At 44.3% G+C, this 24,157-nt stretch overlaps 1 protein-coding gene across 17 annotated transcripts in view; it reads right to left on the reverse strand.

Annotated features, from left to right (window-relative positions):
- KIF1B (kinesin family member 1B) overlaps nucleotides 1-24,157 on the reverse strand; it is a 134,550-nt gene that overhangs the window by 53,611 nt on the left and 56,782 nt on the right. For 9 of the 17 annotated variants that reach the window (XR_014528383.1, XR_014528384.1, XR_014528385.1 and 6 more), the window contains 11 exons: nucleotides 20,680-20,755; nucleotides 18,895-18,973; nucleotides 18,208-18,350; nucleotides 12,588-12,721; nucleotides 8,455-8,534; nucleotides 7,352-7,427; nucleotides 3,737-3,816; nucleotides 2,978-3,084; nucleotides 2,295-2,378; nucleotides 1,568-1,748; nucleotides 114-186 (listed from right to left, as the gene is read on the reverse strand). Coding sequence is in view for 14 of the 17 variants with exons in the window: in XM_083512783.1 (XP_083368909.1) it covers nucleotides 114-186; nucleotides 1,568-1,748; nucleotides 2,295-2,378; nucleotides 2,978-3,084; nucleotides 3,737-3,816; nucleotides 7,352-7,427; nucleotides 8,455-8,534; nucleotides 12,588-12,721; nucleotides 18,208-18,350; nucleotides 18,895-18,973; nucleotides 20,680-20,755 (1,113 nt within the window). In the remaining 3 variants the exon portion in view is untranslated. Of the gene's footprint in view, nucleotides 1-113; nucleotides 187-1,567; nucleotides 1,749-2,294; nucleotides 2,379-2,977; nucleotides 3,085-3,736; nucleotides 3,817-7,351; nucleotides 7,428-8,454; nucleotides 8,535-12,587; nucleotides 12,800-16,080; nucleotides 16,120-18,207; nucleotides 18,351-18,894; nucleotides 18,974-20,679; nucleotides 20,756-24,157 lie in introns of all 17 variants that reach the window. The other 8 variants (XM_083512781.1, XM_083512778.1, XM_083512779.1 and 5 more) reach the window with 2 other exon arrangements.

The following is a 24,157-nucleotide window of genomic DNA, read 5'->3' on the forward strand; positions in this document are numbered from 1 at the left end:
AGCACGTGAGAAGCAAGGGGCAGCTAACAGTGGGAAGAGTCAATCTGATCACATTTCCTGAAAGTTTAGCATGTTGATTTCTGCAAGGACAGCTAGAAAATATTGACACCTACCAGCCTCTGCTGTTCCAACAAGAGATCTGCTTCCTCTTTTTCCTTCTTGTACAGAATCTCCATTTCTTGAAGTCTGGGGAGAGAGGTCAGACACCTGGTCAGCTTAATACAACCTGGGAATGTGGTGGTTGTGCCTAGCCTGGACTGGGTACCTGGCACCGAGTCCTCAGAGAACGAACCAGACTCCTCTCAGGTTGAGAACCTTGAGGAGAAGGCATGGTACCCTGAGATCAGTGCTGAGAATACCTTTGTGGGGAAGGAGAGAAGCTCTGCTGAAGAACCCTTGCAGCTGTCACCAGAGGAGGTGTTGGAACCCCACCTCCCACCACCCCACCACTTCAAGAGCCCCAACACCAAAAGGTCTGGGCCAAAAAACAACATAACATACAGCTTGTGAGCAATGGGGTCTCCATATAAGCCAGTGTTTCCCAACCTTGGGCCTCCAGCTGTTTTTGGACTACAACTCCCATCATCCCTAGCTAGCAAGACCAGTGGTCAGGGATGATGGGAATTGTAGTTCAAAAACAGCTGGAGGCCCAAGGTTGGGAAACACTGATATAAGCAATCCCTTCCATACCAGCACTTGTGGTTTAGGAGGCCAGAGTATGTAAGGGCTCCCAATGGAACCATCCAGTTGTTGGAAACAATGAAGGTCTCAGGTCCCTAGTCTGCCTGTCCTGCTATGGGGCATCTTGACTGAACTCTCTGTGATACTGCCCTTGAACTCTTGCCTGACCATGCTGCTGGACCACATTTTGGACCTAGACTAATTCTCCATGCTTGACCTCGGTTTGGTTCAACTGCACTGCAGCTGCAACCCCACCTTCCTTGGTGAGTGTTTTGCTAAGATGCTTGTACCTCCTGAGACTGGAGCCTGAGCCCCTGAGGGTACCCACTGGAGCACGGCAATAGTCAGGGTGGGGACAGCAGATGCACCCCCCCACCTAAGAGCACCCATTTGCCCCACCTAAGAATTTCCTGGTGTGGGTGTGTGCAGAAACACACTTCTAGGTAGCGGGGCACTTTAAAAGGACTACGGGACCTTCAAGAGTCTTCTAAAAACTTATTTTGGCAGCTGATCAGTAATATTGTGGGGAAACACAAAAACTTCTGCAGAAACCAGAATCCTGCAACAAGCTAAATATATTATGACCAGTGCTCCATTTTAGCAACAAAGAAGCATCTCTCCACAAAACAAAATGTTGTCATGAGCCACTCTGCAAAACCTTCTAAAGCAAGCACCAAACAAAGGTTAACCGAAAACTACTCAGGAGCCTTTTCATAAGCAATTTCACTTCACACCTAACATTCCAACTAAAAAGAATTACATGTGAAAGTTGTACCAATATTAAAGGATGATGCTCTACAACAGTTAAGCTGAAGAGAACAGCACTTCAGTAAGATGGATGGAGGGATGAATGGTAACTTGTTCAGTGTCATGAAAAATGCATTACCTTTTCTCCATCTCCTGTTTCATATCAATTCCTTGTTTCTCCAGCAATTCCCTCTGAGCAAAAGTCCAATCTACTGGTTCTGAGGGAGTCTCTGCTGATGGAGTCTTTTCCCTTTCAGCCCGTGCTTGCTCAGGATGGTTGAAGCGGAACACGTGGTTTTTGCCCATAATAATACGATTTCCTGGACAGGCAATAAAAAGATTATGACCTAAAGGGTTTTTGTTTTTTGCTTTTTAACGAGAGAGAGCTAGCGGGATTTGTTCAGCCATGTTATCCCCAGGCAATGAATTCTCAAGGACAGTCAAAGCCAGAAATCATAAAACCCTAACTCAAAGAAAAGACGACAGACTTATGGGAAGAGCCCAAAGCAACGTAGTAGAGCACACGTTCTGCATTCAAAAGGTTCTCGGTTCAATCCTTGGCATCTCCAGTAAGAAGGCTCAGGGAACAGCTCATGGGAAAGACCTCTGTTGGACAGCCATTACCAGAGAAGGCCAAGGGTAGCCAAAGTGATACCTTCCAGATATTGCTGAACTAAAACTCCCACCAGCCCCAGCTTTCATAGCCCATGGTCAGGGATGATGGGCTCCAAGTTGGAAAAGACAATATGGGGCTAGATGAGACAACAGTCTCTGAATAAAACAGCTTCCTGTATTTCTTTCATGGAGCTACACAGTTTTCAAGACACTTTAAAAAAAAACAGAGTAACAAAATCCAACGTCTTTACCTGAGCGCAGCTGGACAGGTTGCACCACTCTCTTGCCGTTGACATAGGTTTCAGACCGTTCACCAGGTTCCAGGGTAACAATCACTAGAACAGGAATAAATAATACTTATATCACTGTTTTACTGACGGGAGAAATTGAAGAACCTGACCCCAGAGAACTTCTCCAAGCTCCTAGGTAGGGCCTAGGGTGTTTACAAGTGTTTACAATGGCTACTAGCCCTGATGGCTATGTTCTGCCTTTGCTATTGGAGGCAGCATGCCTCAATAACAGCTGCTGGGAATCACAGCAGGGAAGAGGACTGCTGCTGTGCTCTGGTCATTTCCAAAAGGTATCCGGTTGGACAATGGGAGACCAGGATGCTGGACAAGATGGGCCTTTAGCCTGCTCCAGCAGGGCCCTCCTTATGGTCTTATGTTGTGGGAAGGACAGGGGAGAGAAGTCTTTCCCACAGAGAAGAATATGCATATTCCAGGATTTCCACAGGAATGCCTCTTAAAATCCTTCCGAACAAGCCAGGGCAAAACCAGGGTGGAGTTTAGCTACATAATCCAGAAAAGGGCAGAGTTCAGCTAATCAGAAGTCCAAAGAGTATCTTGCTTGTCTATAAAGAGCCAGAAGATGGCAAGTACCAATATAAGTAACAACACAGGACAAAGCACCAATAAGCAAGCTGCTGTCTCACCATCACCATTATGGTTTCTCTCACTCCGGAAAATACAATGCTCCTCTTTGATGTGAGCCCCACTGAGAACGATGTCTTGACGCCGTTCAGCATCTGCCTGGCCAACCCTGCATCCAGCAAAAAAGATTGTTTAAATTCCTTATAGCTTTAAAAAATATAAACATAGGAATCTGCAATAAACAGAGAAGCTTGTGCATGTCATACACAGCTCTGTCCTCTTCCAAAACCTTGCTGCCAGTCACTTCCTCCTCCCTGCAAGCCCCTGCTGCCTCAGGTGGCTGCCTCACTCTGCCTAAGAGTAGGGCCGACCCTGTGGACCAATGACCTGATGATCATCGCATAATTTCAGATGGATTTCATTTTCCGGCTTAGCCTGAGATTCTCTGTTTTCAGCCATTCTCACTACTCATGGCAAAGCTGAAACGGGTATTGCAAGGTAAGACTATGCTAATTATAATAGCAGTATCCTTCCCCACCCTGCTGCTCCATTCCAGGTTTAGGAGGAAAATGCCCAGCTAAGACAATCAGTCTGCTCTTCCTCTTCCAAGCTCCCCTGGCAATATTCCGCTTGGTTAAAAGCTCCTGCAACTCCAAATCTGATAATTAAACGTTAATCCCATGCATGTAAACAAGGACATGGGTAATTAAGTATGTGCTTTGTCTGACACTCAAGAGCTTAATATGACTGGATTTGCGTTGGGAGAGAAGAAAGAGACTCAAGGTGGCAGCCATCTGACTAAAAGCAGTGTTGCCTCTCACCTGGTTATGCCATCTTTGATGTAGTAAAGTAGGCACTCTGACATGAGGGGATCTTCGTTGAGGTTGACAAGGTGAGGTGTCTGAAATGAGGAAAAGCAATTAACTTAAAGATCAGGGCCTCTCTTCCACCCTGTACAACTTCTTTAAAAAGGCAACGCAGCAGCTTCAAGGTCCAAATGCAACTTCAAATTACCCTCTCTCTCCTTGGGAGAAGACAAATCATTTCTTGAACAGATGCAAACTATTTCAGTACAGAAACAGAGTGATTTCATAGGCAGAAATGCCTGCCAGCCTGTCAGCCAACTAAGAAACATTAAATTGGAAGATCTACTCAGTGGATTTATACCATTTTTTAATTTTTTTACTTATTTCTTATTTTTTTGCTTAACAAGGGTTAGTAAATGGCAACCACTAAAAAAAATAAAATCAGGCCCTGGAGAGCTTCTTCTTGGTCCACTAGCCGCCAACCCAAGTTTGTCCTCCTGCTTCACTTGCCCAGAAATAGAAATTTCATGTGTGTGGAAAGAGATAAAGAGAAATAAAGGATGAGAACGGGATGGAAAGTGAGCATATCAACATTACTAGCATTTCAAAGTGAGGTGCCTCCAAACAAATCTATTTGCTGACCACAGTCTCTCAGCCTCAGATTTTGTCAAGGGAAGAGGAATTTCTACCACAGGATACATTACAGAGAAGGTTAGACTATCTGGAAGCTTTTATTCTGTGTTGTATGTGAAGAAGGGGGCACTTGTACCCCATGCTTCCAAGCCATAAGAGGAAAAAATCTAGGTACTTTGCTAGACAGCTAACACTCTTACTGGAACCTAAGAGAGTTGCTACCATCACTAAACCAACCTTCTTTGGGGAAAATACCCCACTGGAATCAGCAAACAAGTCACATGGCCTTGGAGTGAAAATCTAGCCAATGGAATGCCAGCAAGCACAGACAAAAGGGAAAAACACAGAACATCAGAACAAAAACAAAACACAGAAAAATGGACATTGACACCCAGCGAACACTCTTCATAGACTCTAAGGAGCTACAACAAGCACTAAACCAACCTTCTTTGGTGAAAATAACCCATTGGAATCAGCAAGCAAGTCACATGGCCTTGGAGTGAAAATCTAGCCAGTGGAATGCCAGCAAGCACAAACAAAGAGGAAAAACACAAAATGTCAAAACAACAACAAAACAAAACAAAACAAAACACGAGACAGACAACAACAAAGACAAACACTCAAGATGCCAGTAACTCTAGTTCATTAACTAGTGTTCCGAGACTTCCACAGTTAAAATATGCCACCTTACAGCATAAAATGAAACTATGAGAACTCTAAGGACTGGAGGGTTCAGAATGAGGAAAAGGCCGACCACAAGCAACAAGAGTATCAGGATGGATGGGACAGGGAAAGGGATGAAGGATCAGTGTCTATTTTCTAATTCCATAGGCAGAAATCTCTACTTAAGCATCTGTTTTCTCCACCTGCACAAACCTGGTCAAGAGCAAATGCGTCAAAAGACTCATCAAACAGAGCTGATGGCCTCTGAGGGAAGATCTACATGGAGAGAGTCCAGAAAAATGAGAGGAAACAAGAGGAAAGAGAGAGCTTGAGGGGAATGGAGCAATAACCAAAGTGAGAACTACTGCAAGGTCCAAAATTCCAGGGGCCCCTGAATAAGGAAACTTCACTGAGCCCCCTTGATGTAGCCAAGGCAGAATGTGCAAACCAATACTTCTTCCGCACTAATTTCAAAGTCTTTTCAGCACTTCAGAAGACTGAGAAGGGATTTGCTGATGAGCCTTTGGTTTCTTTGCCCATCTTGGGGCCACAGGTAAATGCCCAATTACAACAACCTCTGGAGCCTGACCTGATAAGGACCATAGTTCAGTGGCAGAACATCTGGCATGCATGCAAAAGATCCCAGGTTCAATCCAAGGTATCTCCACGCAGGGCTTGTCTGAGACCCCGGAGAGCCACTGCCAGTCAGTGTAAGCAATGCTGAGCTAGGTGGACTGGTGGTCTGACTTGGTATAAAGAACAGCAGCTTCCTACATTCGTATGATAAAGTTATGCATCAAACTGGTTATTGCTTCGCACAGGGTGGCCAAATATTATTTGTTTCACCTATGTGCCCTATACAAGTTTTATGAAAAGGTTCCTGAAAACCCGCACATCCAATTTCAGCACACATGAACTTCAAGACATTCTGAAATCTACCAGTAGCACTGGTAAACTTTTGCTCAAGTTCTGCTCCAAAGGTTGGCAGGACAGTGATAAGACCTATTATTTGCTGCATCCAACCTGACTAGGAGCAGGGTTAGAAATTCTCCGGGAGCCAGGCATGTTTTGCAACTGGCACGGGTCCAACTGCAACCACGTGAAGATCTCTGGATGCCAGGCTGGCCACTGTCATCTCCATTTGGCTGGCCTCTCCAGTTTTCTTAAGCAAGTAAGCAGAATAACTTCTTTATTGCATTTATATCCCATCTTTCTCTCCAAGGAGTATATGGTTCGTCACTCTCTTCAGTTAACCTATCTCACAGAGTCATTGTAGGAATTAAGAGGCTGTGACTGGCCCAAGATCACCCAGTGAGCTTCATGACTTAGTGGGGATGCGAACCCTGATTCCCAGGTCCTAGTCTGACTGTTTAACCACTCCACCATACTGGCCTCCTACTTCTTAGAGTACTTCTGCTATGGGGAAACTATATTCAGTGCTTTTCCCCCCTAAAATAAATGTTTAGGGGTACTCTCATTTTGACTCAGGAAAATCACCATTTTATAGTTCAAATCAGGAAAAATACAGTAAATGGACAAAAGTACAAAGATTCACAAAATGTTTAGCAGTATGCATACCCCTGGGTCTCCCCCAGAAAAAAAGCACTGACTATATTAAGTAGGTAAATATGGGGAAAGATAAACATCACTTAAAGAAGGATCTGAAATATTTTCCTTGAGGCTTGAATGTGTTTTATTCTGGACTGTTTTATTTGATGTTTTAATGTGGCGCTGTGGTCTAACCACAGAGCCTAGGACTTGCCGATCGGAAGGTCGGCAGTTTGAATCCCCATGACGGGGTGAGCTTCCATTGTTCGGTACCAGCTCCTGCCCACCTAGAAGTTCAAAAGCACATCAAGTGCAAGTAGATAAATAGGTTCCGCTCCGGCGGGAAGGTAAATGGCGTTTCTGTGCACTGCTCTGGTTCACCAGAAGCGGCTTAGTCATGCTGGCCACATGACCCCGAAGCTGTCTGCAGACAAAACCCCAGCTCCCTCGGCCTATAGAGCGAGGTGAGTGCACAACCCCAGAGTTGTCCGCGATTGGACCTAATGATCAGGAGTACCTTTACCTTTTAAACCACTTTCGAGATTTTTTCTTTAAAATAAAAAAATGAAAATAATAATAGTAATAATGATAATTAATAATAATCTCAAGGGGAGAGGGGAATGGCACCTAGAAATTCTATTGTGGTGACCGTAACCCAGGTTTAAGGTGCCATTTGGCGTTTGGCTTATATATCTGAGTTTCTAACACTGGTTAGGAGCCAAAATCCATTCTAAAAAGCCCAGCAATGGGCAGTCTTCACAAAACAACTCAACAGCACAGATGTACCTTTTTAGGTGAGAAAACACCAAGGGTTCCTCCGTCTTCTCGAATGGCAACTCCCATCTCAGCCAGCAAAGCCTCTCTATGAAGGAGGGAAAAGAGATATCAATGAAACATATTTATAATTCAAGCTTCAAAACACGGAGGGAATGAGAGGAGCTCATAATCACAAAATACAAGGTTAATAATCATGACATACACTTGTGATGGGACATATTTATTTCTGTACTTTCTGCAGTGGCTGGCGGTGGCTTTCCAGGATTTCAGGCAGGAGATGCTCTCAGTCCTGTCTGGAGATGTCAGGGAGTGAACCTGGTACCTTCGACATGCAAAGCATCTGCTCTGCCACTGATCTACAACCCTCCCTCTGTCAGATTCACTTACTGAAGGGTCGTAGTTTGATGATAGTTCATTCTAATTTGTGCAAGAAGGAAATTTTTGACCCAAGGTCTCCTTCAACCCTAGGATAACCTAAACAGGCAAAGCTGTATTAAGATTTACGGCAATGATGGGGAACCTGTGGCATTCTGAATATTGCTGTAGCTCCCATCTGCTCCAGCAGAGTACAGTTCAGGGATGATGGTAGTGGAGGGCCAACAATGTCTGTGGGGCCAAAGGTTCACACCCACACACCCACCCCTGGGTTTAGAGCCATTTATTTTTACTATGGCAAAACCATTTGGAAATCCACCATTCTCTACGTGTCTCTATGCTACACTCTCTCTAGCTCTCCGGACAGATTTCCCATTTCTAGTTGTGACATTTGAACCTTCTCTCCTCCGCGGTTACCTGTCTTTTTAGTCTCCCTTTCTTTGCTTCCTCCCTCATGCTCGTTTATCTCCTCCTGTTGTTTCAGGCACTTTGACCATGTAACTCCTCGCCCCATTTCCTACAAGCCTGTTAATATCTCTCAAATCCTTCAGCAGCAAAGCCATTCCTGCAGAACTCTGGTCTTAACCAGGTCTGTTAGGTCCTTTACTGTGACTATTCCTCTACTCCTTTTTAGTAAAAGTCCTCTCCCTTTCCAATGAGGTTTAGCTGCAGTCCTGCCCTCATATGGCTTAAGATCCTCCAAGCAAATATAGATTGTGGTTTATGTATGTGCCAACCTCTCCATCCTAATCGCCTCTGTCTTCCGCAGTTTCTCCTCCCATGTCTCATTCAGCTCTGCAATGATCTTCTCAGATTCCTGTAAAAAGTCCAACAGAGAATTAGAGGTATGTACAAGGAAGCTACATCTAAATACCCATTTCTCACTAGCCTACTTGATGAAACAAGTTTTTACATTTAGCTAAATCTAAAAATGAAACAGAAGGATAAAATGAACAATAGGAAGATATTGAGCAGCAAATACAGTGATCAACTTGTAATCTAGAGTCTTGGGTCAAATCCTCCATCTAATGAAGGATGAATTGGGCCTTGGAGCACCATTACAAGATATGTTTTGTATGCCACCTAGATAATTTTACAGATGGGTGGCCATATAATTTAATAGGAAATACTGCTTATGAGGCTGGCAAATTTTAAGAGCACCTGACCATGCTACCAAATCTGCTTGTGTTAGAAGTCCTGAGAGGTCTGATACAACAGAACTTGCTAAGAAGGTGCCAAATTTGCAGGAATATCATCTGATACAACAGAACTTTTCAAGTGGGTGCTACGTTTGCTTATCATGGAATGGATCACTTCCTGTTTCTTCCCCAGGCAGATGCACACACTTGTGCACATACATAAGTACAAATATGATTTCACAAAGGAACCTGGTTTGCATGTCATGATAAGCCAAACCATGGCCTAGTATGAACATGCAAAATCCAGGAGAGCCAACCATGGTCACTCCCCCGCACCCTGGTCATTTTGCCACTGTGTCATGTTGAGCTACACCACTATTTAGCTTAATGCTGTTGATGCTTGACTCCTCTCTCCTACAGCCAAATGGTGCCAATATCTTCAAGAACCCGTAAGGCAGGGATGAGAAACATCAAGCCTGAGGGCCAAATGTGCCCCTCCCCCCAGCCTCACTACCCAGCCTTCAGGACTCTGCCCAAGCCATGTCCTGGTCTATGCCCAATTAACTGATAATGCCTCTGACCTGCTTGGATGGAGAGAGGTGTGTGGAATGTGCATATAGAAACCTCTCTGCCTTTTTTGCAGAGTAGAAATGGAGCCTGTTGTACAGATGTAAGGGTCATATCCTTTGCTCCTCCCACTTTTTCCTCCAGACTTGCCCACCACTGGCATATGGTCCCCAGGAAGTAATACAGAAGGAAATGTGCCATTCTGGCTGGGTGACAAGTTCTCCACAATAAGGCATGGTGGAATATAAACCACTGAAGAGCCTTCAAGGAACACCATGCAGGTCCAACACCAACATTACTCCAGAATTCTGATTTCCGCCCCCCTTCAACAGCAAGTCTGGCAACTTGTGCACAAATGGTCGTTTGTTCCCACAGCAACTGGTGGGAGGAGAGGGAATGTTTCTCCCACTCTCATTCCCCTTTGGAAAAGACAAATATCAGGGCTGTTTTTCTGCTGTGGAAGCTTACTCTAAGAGCCAAGAAAACAGAGGAAGAAATAAAAAAGGCCGGGGGGGGGGGAGTTTATGTGAAAAGGGAGAGACTGGAATCCCTTGTAACAGGAAACACACTCTTATTTATCAATGCCCCAGTGGGGCTAGAGATGATTTGCTCATTTCCACATCTCTATTTGCTTGTCGTTTTGAAGCTCATGATGCCCTCAGTCATTAACTTGTCAGAAGATGCTGCTTTGCCAAGCTGCTTCCATCCTCCCGTTCCCCTTCAAAATGCCGGAGATGTTGCCTTGAATGCTGATGAAGGGGGAAGACTCACAGGCAGGCTAGCCCAGACATTAAGTTGGGGGGGGGGGGAGAGGGGTAATATGTTTGAAGACGCCACTTTATGACAGAGCGCCAGGCAAATGCAGAGACAGCACTGTTATCTCCATGTCAACGGCATTTTTGTAAAAAGTGCAATGTGCGTGCTGGTCCATCCAAATTGCCCTGGCAGCTTTTCAAATATGAGAAGAGGAAAAGAAGGGGAAAAGGAGGAGGGGTAGGCAGTATTTAAATTCACAACATTAACCCGCCTGCTGCTTCACATGCCCAACCGTGGGGGAGGAGAAGGAGGCTTTGGTAAAAGCCGAAAGATTGCTGCTGTGCCCTTTTGATGCTGTTCCATAGACAAAAGCCTCCATTGTCCATGTATAGGGGGTGGGGGCAGGCATTCTGTGAGCACTTCACATTTGCAATCTCCCATCACATTTGTAATCTCCAGGGTCCAGGTCTTGGTGCTCCGTTTTCCAATGTGACACTTCCAGGAAAGACTGAATTATCATTGCTGAAATAAACTCTTCATTTTCCTCAGCTCAACTGAACATAGAAATATATTTGTAAGTCTGCGACTCAACCAGAGGCTTTACATGCCAGTATCTTTATTTTATAGGAAGGCAAGCAAGAACATCCCAATAAAAGGCCAAGGATTTCAATCTTCATCCCACACAGGCACACTAGCCCTGTTTGCAAAAATAAAAAATGCTTAAGGAGGCATATGCCACCTTCATCTGCATTGCAGGCACTGGGCTAGATGGCCTTTTGGGTTTCCAAATGTTCATTGCGATAAAAATTTAATCTCAACCAAAGGATGCTTTGTTAAGAGACACTTTAGATGATCAAGGAATTTCCATACAAATTTGCTTTAGGAATGAATGGATTTTAAGCATCCATAAGAAACTAAATGTTAAGAGATCCATCTAGCCCAGCATCCCATTACCAAGCATAGTAGCTAACCAGATGCCTTCAGGAAATCCACAAGGAGTCACTATCTCTCTCCAGTGTTTGCCTCCCAGTAATCGGTATTCAGTGGCACACTGCCATCAGATCTACAAGTCACACAGAATAACCATGGATAGCTTTATTTTCCCATGCATTAGTCTGATCAACATGGAAAGATACCAAGCCAGTGGGGATCGTGACATCTCGTGGCCACTATTGCCATTAATTTGTTAAGTATCGTATCATGGACTTTCCTTTGTCTGCCCCAGATCTCCTGCCAATTGATCAATTTCATTGGATGACCCTGAGTTTTACTATGGTGTGGTGGGGAGAGAAAAAAATCTCTTTATCCACTACTCTCCCCCCGCACTTCTACTTGAAGTCCACAACTTGGCTCCTCAGTTTTAGTTGTATGATTCTGACATAGCCAGGACTGCACCAATTTCAAATCTTCCCAACCATTAGATGGCTGTTGCGTTAGCATTTACCAAAAGGAATGAGTTCACCTTGCAAGTACCACTAATGTATTTGTTTTGCTCTCTTTGGAAATATGCAAACTACACCCAGGAATGCTTTTGGAGACAAAGTGAGATGCCAGCAACGTCCTGCAAGCAGCAGCAAGTATTCAGTCAATGATGAAAAGCAATCATTTAAACCACTCTTGCTGAACCCACAACTGTGTGTACAATTAAAAGGGGGGTTTCTATTAATTTTGACAAGTTAATGATTCAGGGCAGTGTGGAGTTTTCATTTTTATTAAATTGTTGTTCCGCCCCTTTCCTAGGAGCTCAAGGCAGCAGAGATGGTTGTATCTCCCATTCGCTCCCCCTCACAACAATCTTGCTGCAAGGTAGGTTAGGCTCAAAGACGAGAGCGGCTCACCAGAAAAGGTGACTAGGGCTTCCTCAACTCTAGTCCAGCACTCTAACCAAATGAAAGTTTTGGCAAAGAACTTAATCAATTAATATATAAGCAACTATGCTAATAAGTAAGTCTGAATATCCTAGCATACATCACACAATTCATTCTGCATTTGAAAAGGGAGGAGTGAGTGGATCTTCCTGCTAATGAATGTTCTGCTTAGCTCCTGTCCTCGCCAAGCTACTGAGATTTCACTAGCACTGACCAAATATCTCTCAAGTTTTAAGAAGAAAGGAATTGAGGTCCCCTCTCCCCACAATGAAAGCTCATTCTTCTTCCAGGCCTGTGCTCTAGTTTTGTGTTGGAAGGCTACAGGATATACCCCATGTCGTTAACTGTGCACAGAACCAAACAGGCACAACCCCAAATGTATAGATCAAGCACATGGCAAATACTGAAGTAAGGAGGATGGCCACAGTGGAACTTCCCCATTACTCAGAAACCTTTGCTCTGGATTGCTGAGACTGATACTTCTGGGGTCCTGATGCTTACCTACATGTAAGGAATACGAGGAGGGAGGACATGTCCTACCTTCAAACGTTCAATGGCTTCCTCTCCTCCAGGCGTAGACATGATCCGTTCTTGGATACTGGAGACTGACGTTAAGCCCACCTGACTGCTGAGAGAGCAGGAAGATGGGGATGCAGTGAGGGAGCCCATGGATGCTGTGGAAAAATGGCCAGGACGTTGATTCTCTGATGCTAGCAAGTATCTGTGTTTATTGTTCTGAAAATCTTTCAGATCTGAGAGAGAGAAGGAAGGGAGGGAGGGAGGCAACAGACAGGAGGGGAGGCAGAAATACAGGGATGGAGAGAGGAGAGACCAAGGAGAGAAGAGCAGAAAAAAGGAAGGTAGGGAGGAAAAACAGGAAGGAGACACCCGTATAAGAAAGGTAGCACACAAGCAGCAACAGAGACAGGTTTAATAGGACTAGATGGCAGTTCTGAAACAGATGTCCTTCCAAGAAGCTTTGCCTGTTTATTACACTCATTTGGCATGGCCCTGAATCAGGTGCCTCCTCACTTGATGGGTGGTTGGAATCCATGAGGGGTAGGATCTTTTTCAAGGGTGGCACCCCAGTTTGGGACTGTTCTTATGAGTCGTGCACCTGCTCTTTAAGAGCTAATCGTCCCTCACCACTAGCAATGCCAGCCTAGCAAGATGGACCAATGGATCTGATTCAGTGTAAGGTGGCTTCCTGTGTCCCTATGGGCTAGATGGGCCATTGGCAGCTTCATATGCTGGTTCTTCCACTAATGACCAGACCAGGCTGTGACATAGGGACTTGCATGCATCTTTGGATAGGATGGGTTTCAGGAAGGAAGAACTCATGTTTGGGCACTTCCTCCTTCTTCAGCCTATGCTTAACAGGTCAAATATGTACAGAGTACAACAAGTAAGTTGTGTTTTTTAAATAAGATGTGGGCTGAGTTTTAATTTGGTTTGAAAACTGCCATCTATAAATACGGAAAAGGGCAGGGAGGGTGCAAAGAGAGGAAAGATTTGGGAACAAGAGAGCCGCCAGGATTCGGCAAGCGGGCAGGGCAAAGATGGAGCTGACCAGACCTCCTGTGGAATAACTCATGCGTTCACAGCAGGGCGGGAGGGGGGACGATAGGGGGAGACAGGAGTTGCACTTGCTGCGACTGCTGCACAGCTTGCACAGAGCATCATCGCACCCTTGCGCCATGCATGGTTCTCCCTCCATGATGCTGCAGCTGCTGGTGCTCAAGGCAGGGTTAAAACCGCCAAGCTGGAAGCAGCATCAATTTAAAAAAAAAAAATTAAAAGAGAGAGCGAGAGAAAAAATGCCCCAAAGCAAGAGCCACTCTGGAAAAATTTACACTGCCAAGTATCAGAGTTCAAGGAAATTCCAGACAGATCTCTCTCATCCACCATGTTATTTTCTTCATTTAGGAATGGCAGGAGTAACGGGCAAGGCTGCAACTCAGACTAGAGTATCTGATACATATGTGTGTTTGTGAGTGTGTGTGTGTGTGTGTGTGTGTGTGTGCGCGCTTGTATGTGTAAGTATGTGTACACACACAAACACAACACCCTAGTCTTCTGATTGTCAATTGTTTAAAATGACATCAATAATAGCAATTTATTTGTATCCCACACATCTAACTGGGTTGCCCCAGCCACGCTGGGTGGTTTCCAGCACATATAAAAATAAAAGATTAAACCTTAAAAAGCGTTGCTATACAGGGCTGCCATCAAATGTTTCCTAAATGTTATATAATTACTCATCTCCTTAACATCTGATGGGAGGGCATTCCACTGGGAGGGCGCCACTACCGAGAAGGCCCTCTGTCTGGTTTCCTGTAGCTTCACTTCTCGCAGTGTGGAAACCACCATAAGACCCTCAGTGCTGGATCTCAGACTATTTTTATATTGCTGTAACCTGTCCTGGGACCTCTGTTGAAGGGTGGGTAAAAAAAACCCTCTAATAGTAGTCTATTGGGGGGGGGCAGTTTGTCTGTCCGTCTAGCTGTTCTCTATGTGTCTGGGCACATCTTAAGATATTATAACCAATTTTTGCATGATGATTTTGCATGATGATGAGATCATGGTTGTATCTACGTTTGGACACAATTGAATGCCCTTTTGAATGAAGATATTAGGCAGATATCAGACAGTACTGAATTGTGCTGTTCTTTGATTAATTAGTATTATAACCACGGCTTTTTTCAGCCAGAACTTGCGGGAACTTAGTTCCAGCACATCTCCGGTGGGCTCCATTGCCATTGTAAAAGAACAAGGGAGGCGTTCATGAGTTCCAGCACCTCTTTTCTAGAAAAATAGCACTGATTATATCCAATGTTAGTTCTACTCAGAACAGACCCCTGAAGTTCATGGACACAACTAACTTAGGTTTGCTATATTCAGTGGGTCAACTCTGAGTATAACATAGTTGGGCTTATACTGTAAATCACCCTGTAATCTTCGAATGAAGGGTGGTATAAAAATGTAATAAGCAAATAAATAAATAAATAAATAAATAATAATAATAATAATAATACAACCCTAAATAAAGAAATACTATTGGGGCTAAGCCACCAGTGCTCCCCATTCCCTAAGGGAATTTTTAAAACCCATCACACTGGTGGAATCAACTCAAGTCACCTCAATTGCATCTTGTAAAGACAGAGGCCTTTTGCATGGTGGTTTGAATCCAACTCAGGACTAGGCCTACTTAAATCAACAGATATGCCTAACTTCAGTCATCTGAATACGTTTGGCACTGGATATAGCCCTCTATCTGAGATTAAGATGGCATCTTAATGTTTGCCCTTGCGTTTCCAGGAAAATCCAATTCAAATTTCCACGTATATTTGAAAGTTATAAAACAAGGAAAGGTTTTCTTTCCCTAAGAGATATAAGACAGTAAGGAAAGAAGTGTTGCCTTAATGAATCATATTCGTTATATATCCAGTTACCTCATTATCGTTGGGTATGGTTCTATTTTTAAATGTGAGAAATATCTTTTCATGGGGATTGGGATGGGAGAGGAGGGGAGGGGAAAGAGGAACACTTGGGGGTGGGCGGTCCTGAGTGAAAATAAACTGAAAAGTGCCAATTCCAGCCCTTTTCAGCTGGCAGTGCACTTACAGTTTAAAATGGAAAAAAAAAAATCAGTATCTGTTCATGTTTTCTTTTTTCAAAAACCAAAACAAAATGCCACCATCTTTCTTCATTTGTTGCCATAAATTGCATACTTTTATCAAAGTTATGGTCTCAAATCCTGTTAATTCAAACCCACTCTAGTGCCACGCTGTTATCACTCCTTAAAATACAAGCTTTGAGTTTGCGCTCTGCCCAAAAGCAGCCTGAAAAATTGAAGTGGTTGGCAAGGGGCCGGGTTCCACAGAAAGAGATTGGGTTCCATGCTGCTAATGTTGGTTTTTTAAAGGTTCTGCCTGGGATTTCCCTGCGAGGAACAGCATGTAAAGCTTGCTTGAAAGCTGGCCCAGCAAAAGCCAAAAAGGGTTAGAAAGGTTACTAATTCCACAGTACACACATTTGCCTCCACTTCCAGAGAAATCGTCCAATGCATCAACTGGAGGAAGGAAATTTAGAAGGGAAGATACAAGAAGGGTAAAATATCTAGGATTAATAGTTGACACAGGAAAGGCAAGCAAAGCCCAGGCACTGGATACAAAGAAAATATCAGATTCTCAAATACAACACAAATAATCTATCTAGTTTTGTCACAATCAGGGAAGGGGGAGGATCTCAAAAAATCAAATGCTGTTTGTTTCACAGCCTTTTCTTCTTTCATCCATTCTTTTCAAGGCAAAGGCATGCAATGCATACAGATTGTGGCCTCATTAAGCATGATTAAGTCAGAATGTCTCTTGGCAGACAAATAAGCACCCACAGCCCAAAAGGCCAAAGCTCAACATCAATTCTTAAAGTCAGAGTTACTTCAAATGGATTCACAAATACACTGATCTCTTATTTTAAAAGTTTCCTTCCTCCCCCCTCAACCCCTCGGGAGAAATAAGCAGACATTTTTTACACATGCCCTGCCACCCACATTGTAAAAACAGTCATCCTTAGCCAAACAGAGACCAAATTCTTACATTCCTGGTGCTTTGTGTGGTTGCCAAATCCCATTGCTGAATGTCATGGCAACCTCTGAGCAGTGAAAAGAAACGACAAGATCATGCTAAGCAGGAGCGCTTCATGTTCTGGGATGGAACCACTCTCTCAACACTGATGGGAGTTGTTGGGAGGGTGGTTCCACCCCAGATCATGAATTGCTCCCCACCACATAGGCCAGTACAGCCCCTTCCTCAGTAGATTCACTGAAATTAACAGACATGACTAAGGTCAATTAATTTCAATGGGACTACTGCCTTTGGGACTTGGTTGGATATAGACCTAGGTTTGCATATATTGATCTGTTTGATTTATTTTCTATTGTTTTAATTTTTTTGTCATTTGCACACCACCCGATGTATTCATACGATGGCGTAGTATACAAATTGAACAAATAAGTAAACAAATAAATAAATGGTTATTTTCATTGTGGCCAGGACGTGGGGAATGCCAAGCTCACTATGTTGTGAGGTGGATAAAAAGCTCTTGGAAGATTGTTCCTTGGGGGTGGAGGGTGTTTTTAATATTTTCACCATGTAACAATGGAAAAGGCATTCCCAGAAACCCAATCCTCTGCAGCCGTTTGTCTTTCCAAGCAAGAGACAAGAGTTGCTTCGCTTGCATACACCATCTACTGGATAAGTTGCTGCTAGCTGTTGTGGCTGTGTGCTTTCAGTGCCTCTGAATTCCAGCTGCTGGGAATCACAAGTGAGGAAAGCACTGTTGCACTCAGTCATGTTTGCAAGCCTTCCAGAGGCTAGGCCATTGTAAGAACAGAATATGAACTTTGACCTGATCCAGCAGAGCTCTTCTTATGTTCCTACTTTGTTGGAGTTTTTTTTTTTGTTTGTTTTGTTTTTTTACATTACTGTGCTCTGTGGGTAGGCAGTGAGGAATCAGATATCCAATAAAGGGGTTTGAAAACTAGGTTGCTTGTTCTGTGCCAAAATCATCCATACGTAGCCATAAGAGCTTAGCTGCTCCAACCTCCCAGCCAAAATTTAGGGCAAAGAAAATGGAATCTGAATTCATTTGCTTTGGCAGGGGCCCTGAAATGGAAGGCAGTCAGAGTGGAAACTGACAGCCTGAAGATACTGTTGGGACGGAGAGCTGGAAGGCAAGTGAGGGGGGTCGATGGAAGAAATGACTGCAATTGGCCCAGCTTTAGCTCACTTCCTGCAGTGGGACCCATTTGCTGGGAGCCCCCGCATTCACCGTTAACGGGTAGGAAAATATGTATAAACTTCCCAGAAAGATGGAAGACTATACAGAACACCACTCGGCAAAACTGTTGGCCTCGCTGCTAGCCTGAAAAGGCTCCACACAGAATTCGAGTTTGAAGCAAATGCTGCTGCTGAAGTTGAGATTGTGGGATTGCCAAATCCATGAACTTGGTTCCATTCTTCCCCTGCTGTGCTCCTCAGTCTTTCGAATCCACCAAAGTGCCTGGATTTCCCAGCCAGCCACCCCCAGTTCCGAAGCCGAGTAAGAGGGTTATCTCCCACAGCAAGGCCCGGAGCTTGAATCTGTATAATCCACTTACTGTCAATAATGTCTCCGAGCCCTTGAGCACGGAGGAGGTCCTTGAGCCGTGTCACTTCCTCCTTCAACTCCCGCACCAGCTTGGCGTTGGGATCCTCGTTGATAACAGCATTGCATTTGATCTGCTTTGCCCGATCAGCATATCTGGAAAGACAGGTGTAGGGTCAGCTCATTTTAAAACACACACACACACACACACACACACACACACACACCACCACAACTCTGCCACATATCTAAAGGTCAAATCTGAGCAATGTGCAAGAGCCTTAGCTGATACCACTTTCTATGACATAGTTATTCCCCTCTGGGAAAGGGAAGCAGCTCAGTGGTCTCAGGTTCAATCCCTGGCATCTCTGGGTAGGGCTGGGAATGCCCCATACCTGATACCCTAAAGACCTGCCATCAGTCAGTGTAGACAATCCTAAACTAGATGAACCAATGGTCTGACTTAGTATAAGGCAACTTCCTATTCATGGTTCACTTCCTCTCACCGCATGTAATTTTTAAGGAGTTTAAACAGTCTTCATATGATTCTGCTGAACTTCCTTACACTACCACAACTAACTAAGGTGAGTAGAGTAAGAGAGACCAGAATCAACCTCCATTTCACATTTCCATGCTACAAACAAGGGAACTAGATGGGAAAGCAGCAGACCTGCCCCCATTTTGACACCACGTTCAATACCTTAAAGTGCTTAGTGTTTCATCGTAGTTTATGTCTGCTGGGCTCAGAGCAGCCACCATGGCTGTTCTTGAGTTGCCACCTATGAAGCAAAAAAGGGTATCCAATTAAACAGGAGTCAAAGTTGACTGCTAACAGCACTAATGACAGACTGAGTCACAAATCCAGGTCCCACAGCCAAGGCATTGGAAGGTCAACAAGAGATTAAACTAAAAAAACACAAAAACAAAACACAAAAAACAACAAGAGATTAAACTGGCTCTTTTAAAGATCCTAAATGCTTTTATTTAGGATCAATATACAATATAAAAAGCATACCGTATTTTTCGCCCTTTAGGACGCACCGGCCCATAGGACGCACCTAGATTTGGGGGGGGAATAAAGGGGGGGAAATTTATTTTCCCCCCCAGGCGCGGGGCTGGGGAAGCTCGGGCTTCCCCCAACGCCAGCCCCCAGAACAGGACCCAGAGTGATGCCGAAGCTGCGTGCAGCTTTGGCATTGCTCTGGGAGCTTGGGGGCTGGAGAAGGGGGAAGCCCGAGCTTCCCCCTCCCCCAGCCCCCAGAACGGGACCCAGAGCGATGCCGGAGCTGCGATGCCGGAGCTTGCGGGGCTGGAGGAGGGGGAAACCCGAGCTTCCCCAAACTTCCCCCTCCCCCAGCGCCCAGAACGGGACCCACAGCGATGCTGAAGTTGCGTGGAGCTTGCGGGGCTGGAGGAGGGGGAAGCCCCCCGCCAGCCTTCTAACCAAGTTGGGGGACAGCGGGAAAGGCGCGCTGCGCCACCCGCTGTCCCCCGAGTTTGTGGGGCTGTCGACGGGGAGGAGCAGGCTTCTCCCTCCCGCCAGCCTTCTAACCAAGTCGGGGGACAGCGGGAAAGGCGCGCTGCGCCACCCGCTGTCCCCCGAGTTTGCGGGGCTGGCGGTGCGGCTCTCCTGAAGCCTGGTATATACGATATATATAAGTGGGAAAATTATATTTTAGGGTTGTATCCAACCTAGTTCTACTAATAGCAGACCAACTGAAGTTCATGGACCTAAATTAGACATAGCCATTAATTTTAGTGTGTCTACTCTGAGTAGGACTAGTATTGGATATAATCCTAAATCTAACCTTCAGGTATCTTTTTCCCCTCAGAACAATGAAGACCAGAAACCTGCTTTTTAACCTCCAAATAATATATATATATATATATATATATATATATATATATATATATATATATATATATGGTGATGGTCATACAACAGGAAGTCTTGTATAATTGCAAGGAGAAATAAATTTATAACGGCATAAGCTTTCGTGGAATAGTGTCCACTTCATTAGATGCAGCCACAGTGTACAATATTGAACCTTGGAAATACCACAGAGGTGGGGATACTGTGGCTTTCCACATGAAGCAGGACTACAACTCTCATCCGTCCCAGCCAGCATGGCCAATGATGAGGAAAGATGGGGATTGTACTTCAGTAACACCTGGGAAGAGCACAGGACCCCCGTGCCTAGACTGAAGGCTCTTGGGAACTAGAAGCACCATCCAAAAAGGAGGCTCCCTGCTGTATCTCTGCATGGAACCTGTGGCCCTCCAGATGTTTGTTGGACTCCACTTCCCATCAACCCCAGCCAGCACAGCCAACTGTCAAAGGTAACACAGGGAGTTGTAGCCTAGCAACATATGGTGGGCCAAAGGTTCCCCACCCCAAAATACCATGTGTAAAACAATGAAAGGTAATTACTAATTAGCAGGGAACTAATAAAAGGTGGGAAAAGATTCTGCTATGTCAACATACCTAGGTTTTCCCGAAGCAGCCACGTCAGCACAGAATCCCTGTATGGAATAAAATCAGTCTTCTTTTTCTTCTTACTCTGCAAGAGGACATTAGCATTTAAAAGCCAGTTGCCACACACAAAACAGGAAGTCTGCACAAAGTTGTGTGCACACGTTTTCCTGAACCTTTCAAGAAGCAACATCTGAAGGCATGTTTTTGCCAAGATAATCTCACAATGAAACAAAAGCTTCAGGAAGCAAGTGCATACTAGAATTAAAGCTACAATGTTTTAGTCAATTGGTTAGACTAAACAGATATTAAAAACTATCATTAAACAATTAGGCAGAAGAGTTTTACAGGGAGGGTTGAATGCTTCTAAGAAGGCAACTGCTGAAATTAATGTGTGTGTTTTTAATATATTCCTAACAGTCATCAAGGTGGGCAGCTAAAATGCTACATACCATCTTACCCAAGTTATAAGACATCTTAAAATGGGTGGAGGAGACAAAGCAAGGAGAGGATTCAGAGTTGGGATCTCATGAACTACTTTCATCCTGCCTGAGTGCTTTAGCACACCTAGTGGGATTTTTTATTTCTCATTCTTCAAGCAGCATTCTTCCTTGCTTTGTAGCAAAGAGATTTCAAAAAGTGGCTTGTCTTGTAGTACGTTGGGCTCCTGTCATGGAAGCATTAGCCTAGAAAGTTGCACATGTGCATGAACAACCCCTGCCAGTCTTTGGATCGTGACCAGGACATTTCAAGTTGAAACAGATGTGGTCAACTGGCAGCCGATGTGCCCCATCAAGCCCCACAACAAAAATTCTCACTACAAAACATTTCCCCATTGTTTTGCACACACAGGAAATGCTTCTGCGTTGCAGCACAAAGAAGGGTGCATCCAATGCTGGGAACCCATTGAAATGAATTGACATGGCAAACTTGAATCCATACATTTCAACGGGTTTGCTCTGAGTAAAACATGCTCTGATTCCACACATACTTGTATTATTATTTTCTGGCTTTGCCTGAAATCACATACGCTGTAAGAGTGAAGCACCTGTTAGCAACCACCATTACTACAGAACCTGACTGATCAACAAATGCCACCCCCCAGCCACTTTCTGAAGATAATATCTTCCGCTCTACCAAGAGAACAGAAAGTTGTCCACCCACTGAGTTAAATAGACTGTGCAGATGAAATAATTGCAGACAGGATAGAAAACTAAGAAGCTAAATATAGCAACATGTGAAACAACATTGTAAGTTGTATAGTTTATCCTCAAATGAAGGGTGATATATAAATTAAATAAATAATAAATAGGTAAATAAAATAAAAGTCCATGAAATTCAGGGAGAAAGGTTAGGCTGGAATCCTTCGAATTGACACACTGGGCTTCTACATGCAATGTGTTTTTGCTTTCTAAAAAAAGGGGGGCTGGGGCTCAACTACACTCCCAAGTGGTACAACCTAGATATAAGTTGACCACCTCAGTAAAAACCAAAGCTACAAAGTTAATCCAAAGAGACTCTGGATATTTCCACAACACTCTGCAAGCTTGAAGCCAGACATATTTGGAGTACGGCACTAAGATTAGATCAACGGTATTCTGTTTTATTTAGAAATTAATTTTCAGCAAGCCAAGAAGCATCATCAGCTGAATTATATTTGAGTAAATCATCAGCTGAATTATATTTGTGCTTACATACCGCTGGGCTTTTACCTAAGAAAGGATAACAGCCACCAATGAAGTGGGTACAGACAGATGGAAGAGCATTTAAAACTACTGAAGGGGATGGGATGGGGAGAGATTACTGAGGACAGAGAGAGGTCAGAAAGCCTTAGCTAGCAAAATTAGACTAGAGAGGTCCAATTCTATGTTGCCTCCCACCCACACAAACTAATCTTGTACCTGGTTGAAGATTAGAAGGATTTAGGAAGTGTTCACAGGAAAACACAGACAGACACTGTCAGGAAGGAAACAGCTATGAAGCAGTCTGTGTAGATTTTGGCAGCAGTGAGAGGTGCTCCTGAACGGGGGTTCAAGTCCTACTTTTGGCACAGGACTGAAACAGATGCTACGCAGGAAACACCCACACCCACAAATTCCTTCCCACATGCACTTTTTAAAAGCAGCTGTGCTCTTGTGAATTAAGAATCCCTCCCTTGAGCTACAAGGGAATGATCTAGGAAAACCCAATGCTGAAGCAAAGCATTTGTAGACCTGGTCACTCTTGGATGGGAGACCACAGCAAATGCCACCTGACTTTTAGGCAAAGCAGTAGAGGTGGGAAAGGAAAGAGCGGGCCTAATCAGAAGTCAGTTTCAATTGCATCCATCTGAATGTTTCCACTGCAAAAACTTCAAATGTAAAGTAGCAACCTCAGCAATGCATTATTGCATGCAAACCACCCTAACACACAAGCAGCTCAGCAAATGCCCCTTCTTACTCATTTGAGAGCCAACAGTGGGAGAGAGAAGAGTGCAGACTCCCAGGTTTTAATGGCAAAGAAGAGTTAGCCGGGCATAAGCTCTGCTCTCCCTGGCTGGTGGGAACCAGAAGCTTTGAAAGCAGGGAGGTGGGAAGTTCTGTGGTCCTTCAGGTGTTGCTACACTCCATCTCCAATCAGCCTGGCCAACATGGCCAATGGTCAGAAGTGGTGGGAGATGGGAACCCAACAACACCTGGAGGACCACTACTTCCCCTGGTCTAAAGTTTTGTTTCAGAAGAAGCAGCAATAAGTAAGTGCATGTTACTTGTACTGCTAAAGAAAGGGAAAACCAAGTTAGTTACAACAGGAGCAGGGATCCACTTTGTGCTCTTGTGAATCAATACTCCTTTCCCTTGAGGTCCAGAGAGTGATCTAGAGGGACCCAATGCTGAGGCAAAGAATTTGTAGACCTGGCTAATCCCTTGGATGGGAGACCACAGCAAACACCATCTTAGAGAAAGATGGAAGTATAGGATTTTTAAAAAATAAATCAGACTTCTCCTTTTCAGAGACGGTCACTTATATGGTTGAGCCCAAACACCCATTTTGGTGACTGTGTTTATTATTTATTTCATTTATTTCAAATCATTGCTAAACCACTTAAGTTTTCTTAAAAAAAACACCACACCTGTAAGTGGTATAAACTATGTACAGTGTGGCAACAACATCCCTTAAAACAAAAATACAAGCTAAAACCAACAGAATAACATAAAAGCAAGTAAATGGTGCAGCAAGTAAATTTCCTGCATAGGCAGGAGGCTGGACTAGATGGATTTTGAGGCCCCTTCAAAGAGATTCTAAAGCCAATAGAAATGCATCCTTAAACATGGAACCAGTGCTACCCTGTGGACCCCTGCTCCTAGTTCCTTCTGGTCTAAAGACCCACATAGTCAGCACCAGAAGTGGGGGAACCTGCAACACTCCATATGTTGCTGGACTTCAACTCCTATCAGCCCAGCCAGAACGATCAGTGGGGAAGGCTGATGAGAGCTAGAGTCTAGCTGCATCT

Source organism: Podarcis liolepis, assembly GCF_965112155.1.
Source record: "Podarcis liolepis genome assembly, chromosome: 7".
In the NCBI taxonomy this organism is placed as follows: Eukaryota; Metazoa; Chordata; class Lepidosauria; order Squamata; family Lacertidae; genus Podarcis; species Podarcis liolepis.